This window comes from Pocillopora verrucosa, chromosome 1 (assembly GCF_036669915.1).
Source record: "Pocillopora verrucosa isolate sample1 chromosome 1, ASM3666991v2, whole genome shotgun sequence".
Lineage (NCBI taxonomy): Eukaryota > Metazoa > Cnidaria > Anthozoa > Scleractinia > Pocilloporidae > Pocillopora > Pocillopora verrucosa.
The window spans coordinates 22,545,904-22,556,242 of record NC_089312.1 but is presented as its reverse complement, the minus strand read 5'-3'; the positions used below and the strand labels follow the sequence as shown (position 1 = coordinate 22,556,242).

General features: G+C 39.3%; 1 protein-coding gene across 1 annotated transcript; it reads left to right on the top strand.

Moving 5' to 3' along the window:
- The first annotated feature begins 3,318 nt into the window (after positions 1-3,318).
- Positions 3,319-9,568, top strand: LOC131778510 (tripartite motif-containing protein 3). Its single transcript, XM_066162055.1, is given in 4 exon segments — positions 3,319-3,326; positions 4,772-5,385; positions 6,124-6,429; positions 7,631-9,568. Coding segments are annotated over 4 exon segments (2,412 nt in total). The 3' UTR covers positions 9,115-9,568.
- The last annotated feature ends 771 nt before the right edge of the window (positions 9,569-10,339 follow it).

Here is a 10,339-nt window from a genome sequence, read left to right as displayed (position 1 = left end):
ATATAGTAAAACAAATATTCACTTCTTGTTCGACGAAAGTCTGTTTTCCCTCAAACTTTGCCCAATAAACTATCTTTGGTAACAAGTAAATAAAACCACATTAGCTTCTGGAAATATGTTAAAATAAAATTTTTAGAGCTCTCAAAAGTCAAAGCTGCTAAAGGCCCTTTTTTGACCTCTTGCGACATCGAAAATTTCAAAAGTTGAATACCCTGGTCCTCGTATCACACCGCATGCAGCAAAAAATCTTTTGTATTTTTAAAATCTTAGATTTTAACCATTTTAAGTTGAAAAGATAGTAGGACAGAGCTTTAAGACTAAGCTGATTGATACTCTAAACATTTCAAAAAGCCAGAATTTGACAAATTTTACCCTCTCGTGACGAAAGACTTCAACAACAATGCATCCAATATCATAATTCGATTAGCGCTCGCTTAACATTTTAATGGCAAGCTCTTTCTTAAAAATTTGGCTTCTGCTATTTCATGCATATTTGAGTTCTGACAGCTTACGTTATTCAAACCTGTATGAACATTTCAGAACCAAACTTCAGGATTCTATTTAGTGTAACCGGCGATAACAGCACACACTGAAATGCACCTTGACCAGCGACTCTGTCACGTAATTCCATCGTATAATTGTCCTGAATACCTCTCACGTCTAAGTAAAGCAGCGATTGCTCGGATTTCTAGCTGACAGGAACAAATGATATTTGGTCGTCACACCTGTCTGCATAGCAGTCGCTGTTCATAACTCTGGAGAGTTCTTGTGAAATAGGATATTGCATTTGCATAACGGGTGGACGTCATAATTAGACTGCATTACAACTCCACTCCGAAATCATTTCCTCCATTTTTGCAAGAAGTGTTATCTTTGTATCTCGCATTTTGAAGGCGAGCTCAAAATGTTTGCACGTGTCTCTTAGTACCTTGACTTTGAGGCTGGGCAACCTTCACTCTCTTGCCAACGAGCACACATCAGAGACATCAAACATGATTGGATGTTTCAGTCCTATCTCATCCATTACTGTGTTCCTGGCCTCTCTCAAACACCCTTCGTCTACATTAGACGCGGATGTCTCTATCAAGTCGTCGTCTTCGTCGTCTGCGTCTGTGGTATCATCCGATTCTTGTTATATTTTAGATCGCCGTTTAAGGCACAAACTCGAGAAGAAACCCTGAATCTGTAGGTTGGATAATCGCTCTGTTCCATCGAACATTCTCTCTCCATCTACAGTGCAAACAGTTCGCTTGTCCTTTGCTACTTGCTCTAGGTCTTGTCTCCTACCAGTGTCTCGTCCAATATTAAATTTCTGTGTCAAGTACTACCTGACGTTTTGCGAAAGCCATACACTTGCACCTCTCTTATGAAGAGCCCATCCCATGGGGAGCTGTGAAGCACTTGTCAAGGGTTCTGTGGCCACTGCAACCAGTTCAGTCTAACCCTCTAATGACAATGACTGAAAGTGATGAACCCACTCCCTCTTCACTTTGCCATAAACACTTTAAGTCATGCTCGCAGACACAGGACTTACATGATGAACTACCACGAGAGGATAAAATTTGTCAAGTTCTGGCCTTTTGAAATGTTTAGAGTATTAATCGGCGTAGTCTAAAAGCTCTGTCCTACTATCTTTTCAACTTAAAATGGTTAAAATCTAAGATTTATTGAGCTTCTTATATAAAACGGTCGGAGTTTGTTCAATGAACTCATTTGTATGATCGGCTGTCACGCTAGCAAAATCGCTGAAAGTTTGAAGTCACCGCGGCGAACAAAATTAATAAGTATACGGTTAAGAATATATGAAAGTCATATATTTGAACTGCGGATAAAGACATGAATGAAAGTGATCCTCGCAGTGATGTGCACTACTTAGGCAGTAGTGAAAATAAGGCCTGAAAAAAATTCAGGCCTTTACGGGATTTGAACCCATGACCTCTGCGATACCGGTGCAAGTGCAAGATGTTTTTATATTTTTCTGCAGCCAAACATCTTATTAGAAGAAATCAAGCGGAGTTTTCAATGGTCTGGTCTGGACTTGAGCAATATCAACCAAGAAGGAAAGAGTACTTTTGACCAATTTCAGAAAGCTGTCTAACGAGTGTTTTTAAATAAATTATGACGAACCCCTGAATAAGCAAATATCAAAATTGAAATACTTTTTATTCACCTAACATATCACACAGTTTAAAAATGCAAAAGACTTTTTGCTGCATGCGGTGTGATACGAGGACCAGGTTATTCAACTTTTGAAATTTTCGATGTTGCAAGAGGTCAAAAAAGGGCCTTTAGCAGCTTTGACTTTTGAGAGCTCTAAAAATTTTATTTTAACGTATTTCCAGAAACTAATGTGGTTTTATTTACTTGCTACCAAAGATAGTTTATTGGGCAAAGTTTGAGGGAAAACTTTTTTCCGATGCGAAATACCTTGGACCGCTCTTACAGAGATCGCTTCTTAATTATCAAATTAGTTGATAATGTGAAGTAGCCACCGTGGAAAGTTTCTTGAGCTAAAATTTCGAGCGTTTCCTTTCGTCAGAGCTAATGACAAAAGGATAATGCTCGAAACGTCAGCTTTAGAATCTCAGTAGATAAAACCAAATTATCTCGAAAATTTTAACAGTTGGAAACCCACCTTTTATAGGTAAGGTCTCCTCCGCTGTTTGCCATAGGAAGCCTGGGTAGCAAACAGTACCATCTCTTGCCAACAGCAACGATGCAGAAACCCGCTGTGGGCAATTACTTGGTCACGGTGACCGACTTCCTAATTCAGGAGAACGCAGAATTCACGTTATCCTAGAATTTTATTGCTAACAAGAAGATTGGGATCGGCAGGTATGTTTGTTTGTCCAGTTGTACATTTATTTATACATCGGTTATCTTTTTTCAACCTCACAATCTTCGCAGTATCCGCTAATCAAAAGTCTCGTTCCTAATTAAAATCTCGCTTAATTAAGTTTGAGCAACTACATATGATCATGAATCACAACATGACAACGCATAACTGAATACTAAAAGTTTCATATCAAACCTTACGATCTCGTGCTCAAAGTTTCGTTTCTTTTCAATGATTTTGGTAATTTTTACGGGATTCAAATTCACTTCGTCGTCTTTAAGCGAGCTGTTACCATGTCATGTTTACGATGGTCTCCATAACCCAAAAATCATGCAGCTGGTATACCAAAGTGACCCAATTCTCAATAAACCTATAAGATTAATACCGTGAACTACTTCTCGTCGTTGCCTAAAAGCGGTATTTACAAGAGCTGATTCGCCTCAGTAATAATTAGCTTTTAGATTATTCGAGTTGAATTGAATATGACTAGGTTTGAGGAAGGAGGGTAGAAACAAAATAAGCCACAAAATCTGGGAGTGAAGAAGACGGTGTAGTCTGACAAATACAGATATTTTGAGTTTGTAGAGCCTCATAACGTCTAAATTACCCCTGCAACTTCAACTACATCCAATTTTGACATAAATACGCATGAATTCTGCCTTTGCGCTCACCTAAGACGCCTCCATGGTGAACGAACGTTTGAATTATATCAGCTTTAATTCGATCTAATCGGCTTATTCAAACCATAATATAACAAACCACAAGTGAAACTCATAAGTTTCTCTCTCAATAGAGGGTCTCAGGGGTTTAATGTTCGATAATCGATAATGAAAGAGTTCATGGAGCCACATCAGTAGTCAAACAAGTCGGTCACAATCGACTTACATCGGGATCGATTTTGTTTACAGGACTTCATGAATTTTTTCCCTCGATTCTGATGAGATTTTAGCCATTTCATATGCAATCTGACGGTGGCATTACATTCAAATAGACCTTTATTTTACTGTCTGACCATATTCAATAGACAACTGACTCTATAATCGATTGATCTATTTCTCAGGTTGATCGAAGTATGTTAAATTACCGTTCGTTCGGTTTCACACCTCAATAAGTTATGAAGATTTTGGCTGGGATAGACTGGGAACTGATAGTAATCATAATACTCCAAATGGATTATCTCATAGCGAGAACTGTATTAGGCAGACCTCATGTTGAACGGGTACTCTGCGTGAGGCGCATATTAACTAAGGTACGAACCCCCATTTTACCACCAATTAAATCTGTTTCTAATACCCCCGTTATATTCACTAGCCTTGACGCAAAAAATCAAACGACCTACTTACACGAGGCCGGTACTGATAAACAGACAGCTCTTTTAGGTGTTTGAGTTTCATTAGTTAAATCATTCAATAATCTTTTTTTTCAGTTTCCACCCAGTACCAGTTTCCGACCAAATAAGTTGCAGTGATCATTCTCTCCGGCAATTTTTAACTTCCATTTAGCAAAATATACCGAAATATGTGTTATATAAGCTAAAGATTGATAATTTTGGCAGAATGTTTGGCCAAGAAACTGCAAGAATTTCATCATATGAGAGAAATTTTTAACAGTTAATGTTCTCAGCTATCATTGTACAACAAAACTACTCCGTCAAAACAAATAGTTTCGTTAAGAGGAAATATTCCGAGGAGCCGAACGGTTTCAAACGAGAGGTTAGATTTAGGATAAATGTATAATAAAAACTGACTTAAATAATTTCCCAGCAGTCTCAAAACTTAAAATTTGGCTAGGATTTAACCTTGCTGTGCTAGTTTCCAGCAACGAAAACTTAATTACCCAACACTTTTTCCTATGGATTCCAGTGAACTATTTGAATTCTTTTGAAAATATGCGTAAGTTTTAAAGTGAGTAAAACTTTATTGACTATTTTTTTAGGCGCCATTCTCGTACCCAGGCCCTTAGAGACACATTCAATGCCATCCATCCACCAGCGAATCTTCAATCAGTTTTGGCAGCCAATAAAGCAACTATACAGTCGCTGAGAAAGAGAAAGGTTATCAACGCAACGCAATGGGGAAAGCTCTATTCTGTTATTCCATCCTCAGTGTCTTCCAGAGACTTTGATATCACACTTTTAATGGTTCTGCTTCGAAACCTGTGCGGCTTACCTTCTCCCGCGGCAGGCTGGGATACACTTCCTGCTGCAACAGATGTGAGTCTTGAAGCTGATATCGCTCGAGTTAAATATTACAGGAACACTGTATATGGTCATGCTGAGTGCGCTTCAGTGGATGATGCAATGTTCAACACATGCTGGGGCGACATCCGGGACACTCTAGTGAGACTGGGTGGAGCGAAATACAAAGCAGCCATCGACGATCTTGAAACTGAGTGTATGGACCCTGAAACTGAAGATCACTACAAAGCACTTCTCAGCCAATGGAAGAAAGACGAAGAAAATGTGAAAGATAAACTAGATGAGGTCATTGAAATGCTAGTTGATTTGAAAACATCAAGCATGACTCAAAGAGAGAAACCTGAAATTGAAGGTCAGCATCTTTTGATGCTGGTTTTTTGTTTCTTTGATTTTTTTTTTTTTTTTGCGGTTTTTTCTTTCTTTCTTTCTTTTTTCGAGAATAAATATTGATAATTTATCGATAAATATCGAAATGGGGAGAGGGGGAGAGGGGAATTTAAGAACAAAGTCTAGCCTGTTCAGAGTTTGTGAACCAGCTTTCGAGAGTCCGTGTTTAAGAATAGTGGGTGCTATTGGTTAGGCGTTGCGCAGAGTCTCAGTCACTAGCGTGGTTCGTAAGTCGATGATGTTAAGCCATGTGATAATTGCCACTAGCATTTCTCGTTTGTGTTTGGTCGGTCTTTTAGTGAGGTTTCTGCAGTGGCTCTAATACGAGAGGCTTGGCAGTCGGAGCGCTCAAAGCGAAAGCTAAACTGGATGAGGTTATGGAAAAGCTTGATTATTTAATGCTATCGTGCTTTTCTCCAGAAAAGAAACCTGGAGTTGAAGGTTAGATACACATCTGTTTTAGTCTCCTTTTGCTTCTTTGCAATCGAAATAACGCCAACAAAAGAAAACGCCAGAAATGAGTTTAATGAAACAAGACTGGTTCGTGTATTTGAATCTCATTCCTGGAAAAATCACGCTGCAACACCGCTTTGTAACCCTTCGATGGACAGTCCACTTTGAACGTAGAAGTATTAAAACACCCTTGTGCATTAGTCAACTGAACATACTTTTGAGTTCCCATTTTGATTTTTTTTTTCCTAAGGTAAATTCATTGAGTCGGAAGGGCCGTCAGAGAGCACTGCCATATGTAGAGAGGGACTCCACGAGTCGCAGCCATTCAAGTATTATTGTAAGGATTGCAAGGTTTGCATTTGTGACAAGTGTAAGCAAACGCGTCACACTAATCACACCAAAGTGAGTATCGAACAGGCCGCAGAGGAAGAGAAATTGAAGTTGCAAAATGCTGTCGAAGAAGTGAAAATGCAAATTGCAGAGGTCGAGATGCAAATCAAAGAAATAACAAAACTATTTGGAATAAGTGAAGATAAAATTGCTGCAGCTCGTAACGAATTACGGTCGTTTCGCCTACGGGTCGTTTCGCCTACGGTCTGTTCGCCTACGGTTAGAGTCGATTCGCCTACGTCTCATATGTCAGTTCGCCTACGTGTTAAAACATGTGTTACAACAGTTGATTCATCTACTTTATGTGCGATCGCGCTCGGATCCTAGTCGGTCGATTCAATTCCTAGAGCGTGACTCATAAAGTCAAGCCTATCGAAGTTAAATAATTGTAAATAAGGAGCGTTCGTTTACCTGAAAATTTCCGTTTTTTTTCCCCACCTTTTGTGTAGGTTGTTACTTTAATCTAAACCTTGGTTATTTGAACCAAGTCCAAACGTGAACACGAACGTTTATTTATCTTACTTAGTCCGAAGTATATGAATATGATTACCGATTTAACAAGCCGCAACATCGAAATAAAAAGTTACATCAAGCTGTGTAGTGTGAACAAGCTAATTTTGTGGTAAGTACTATGTATGCTAATGAAAACTCTCACCTCCCTTAGTATGAGCGCCGCTCAAGTCACAAGTCTACACAAAGGACGCTTTAAGTTTTTATATTATTTGTCTGTTAGATGAAAGTACGCAAACGGAGTAACTCAGAATACCCGGACACATTACATACATAAACTAGTTTATAGAGATAAAAGATTCAACGAGTCGCCCGCCAAATCGACGCAGAAATTGAACCGACTGTCAAGTCAAGCCTAAGTTAATTTCGTATATGTTAATGAAAAGTCTCACCTTCTTTAGTTTAGGCGCCGCTCACGCTTCACAAGTCTACACAAAGACCGTAAACAGTGGTTTATTTACTGCTCTGCTCGCGCTTTACACGACCACACAAAGACCGTAAACGGTGGTTAATTTCATTTTAATACACATCTTAATGCTCAGTTTTACAATCGCACGTTTCTTAAATCATTTTAAGCAAAATATCTTTCACACATTCGTAGACGACCGGGTTCCGCCATAATAAAGTTTTTAAAAACGAACTTAGATGTTTTAGCGCGTTGTTTTTCTAGCCATCGAGGATAGAATGGAAGGAATAATACAAGGAACAAAGACTTTTAATAATTCCGATTTAAAGCTTCAACATCTGACTCGTAGGCGAACTGACATATAAGACGTAGGCGAATCGACTCTAACCGTAGGCGAACAGACCGTAGGCGAAACGACCCGTAGGCGAAACGACCGGATACCCTCGTAACAATGTACGTACCACCGTTGAAGAACTAATTCGAGTTTTAAAGGAACACGAGAACTTTATGATGACTGAGTTAGATATAATTGAAAAAAGACAGGAAAAAGATCATTCAATCCAACATGAACATTTGCAAACGTCGGTAAAAGAATTGGAAAGTGCTGTGCAAAATTGTGAGATGACAATAGGAAGAAAAATTGATGTTGAATCTTTGAAATTCCAAATGAACGAAATTGAAAAGTCGAGACGTGTTCTAAAATCAAATAAAAATGACTTCTATAAGCCGAGTCACGTTGGGTACCTACGTGATGAGAAGTATATTCAAGGTTTCTTACGTGCAGCTCCGGGTAAAATTCTTGCCAGTAAAACCGTCCCCTCGAATTCATTGGTAAGAGGTCAAAACTTAAAAATAGCTGAAGCTGGACGCATAATGGAGTTTGACATCGCGACAACTGATTCCTTTGGAAAACAGTGCTACCTGGAAATCGATGACATCAAAGTGACAGTTTGCAGTCCGGTGAGAAAGGAAATCGACATCAAGGTTGACGATTTGCATTCAAGTGGGAAATAAAGCGTCACGTTTACACCAGAATGTGATGGCGAACATAAAGTGTCAGTTTTAGTTAATGGTCAGCCACTTCCTTGCAGCCCGTGGAATGTAAGTGTTAGACCGCATAAATATACTTCCTCTTTCAATTTTGCGTCACTGAGGAAAGGCAGAAAGTTTAAAGAACCCTGTGCTCTCGCAATAAACAATGAGACAAAGAGAATCGCAATAGCTGATCGAAAGAAACAAAGGGTGCGACTTTTTGACTTTAATGATTCCCAGTATCTTAAAGAACTGGGTGAGAAGGGGTCAGCGGCTAGAAAACTATCAGATCCTACTTCAGTTGCATTCAACAATTATGGTGAGGTCATCGTAATTTCTTCCGGCACTATGTGTTATTTCTCTACCGATGGTGAGTCTATTAAGTGCATAGACAATAATTTGAATCGCCTCTAAGTTCCATTCTCACTGACTATTGCGTGTGATGACCGCATGGTAGTGTGTGACTCAGGTGACAATTCCGTCAAGGTCCTCTCTCCCGAAGGAACAGAATTGTTTCAGTCTTTTAGTGTACCAGACTGCGATGACTCCCCGTGGGAAGCTATTTTTCATGAAGGCAAGTTCTTCGTTTCATACCCCACAGCTTGTTGTGTTAAAGCATTTGATAAGGATGGGAAATTTCTCTATGATACAGGCAATGCAAACTCCGATCAAGGAAAACTGCGGAAGCCTCGTGGACTCGCCATCGACACCTTTAACAACCTGGTGGTATGCGACGAGGAACACAAAACGTTGAACGTTTTCAGACTGGATGGAACATTTTTAAACACGGCTGGCAGCAATAAGATAGATTGCCCTTGGTCTATTGCAGTCAGTTTAGCTGTTCCGGGGCCATTTCTTATCGTTGCCGATCCCCGAAAAAAAGGCGTCGTATTCTTTCAGTAGCTACATATATGAGGCGTTTCGGATAAATTAAGATGATTACATTTTTTTCCCCAGAAACTGATATTCGTAACCTTTCCTATGACTGACAAGTGAGAGCAAAAGCAGTTCTCGGTTTTTCCGTAATTTGTTCTTCGTGCTTTACCCTACGACATTTAAAACATATAATATGGACGGGAACTTCCTCTTTAAAATTTTCGATACAAGTTCAGATAAAGGACAATCACATACGCCTCGTGGACTCGCTATCTATAACTTTTTTAATACAAAACTGATATGCATAGACAATAACTTTCTCCCTTTTTTTTCATTTCATACCCAGATTGGCAAGAAATCTCCGCTGCTCTACTCGGTCTGTTTACTCCTCATTTTCAATTTACCATGCACTTGTTTAAAACTAAACGAGGCAAAATTGGCCATGCTCTGCAGCTGAATCAATATGCCGAGTCTGATATAATTTTAGTGGCTAAAGTATTATTCGGTTAAGAATATATGAAAGTCATATATTTGAACTGCGGATAAAGACATAATTATTTTCACTACTGCCTAAGTAGTGCACATCACTGCGGAGATCACTTTCATTCATGTCTTTATCCGCAGTTCAAATATGTGACTTTCATATATTCTTAACCGTATATTCATCACTTGACGGGTTTATTTAGAACCACCATCATGACCAGCTCCCAGTTGGCTTGTTAGCTCAGTTGGTAGAGCGCTGCACCGGTATCGCAAAGGTCATGGGTTCAAATCCCGTACAGGCCTGAAATTTTTTTCAGGCCTTATTTTCACTACTGCCTAAGTAGTGCACATCACTGCGAAGATCACTTTCATTCATAAAGTATTATTGTTGAAAATTAACTTGATATTCACGAGAGCTGAAAAGATTTTCTTGCACTTATTTGACCAAGGCCATGATCGTTTGACTGCTGGAAAACTGTGAACGGTATCAAGTCAATTGAAACGAATTACGGTCGTTTCGCCTACGGGTCGTTTCGCCTACGGTCTGTTCGCCTACGGTTAGAGTCGATTCGCCTACGTCTCATATGTCAGTTCGCCTACGTGTTAAAACATGTGTTACAACAGTTGATTCATCTACTTTATGTGCGATCGCGCTCGGATCCTAGTCGGTCGATTCAATTCCTAGAGCGTGACTCATAAAGTCAAGCCTATCGAAGTTAAATAATTGTAAATAAGGAGCGTTCGTTTACCTGAAAATTTCCGTTTTTTT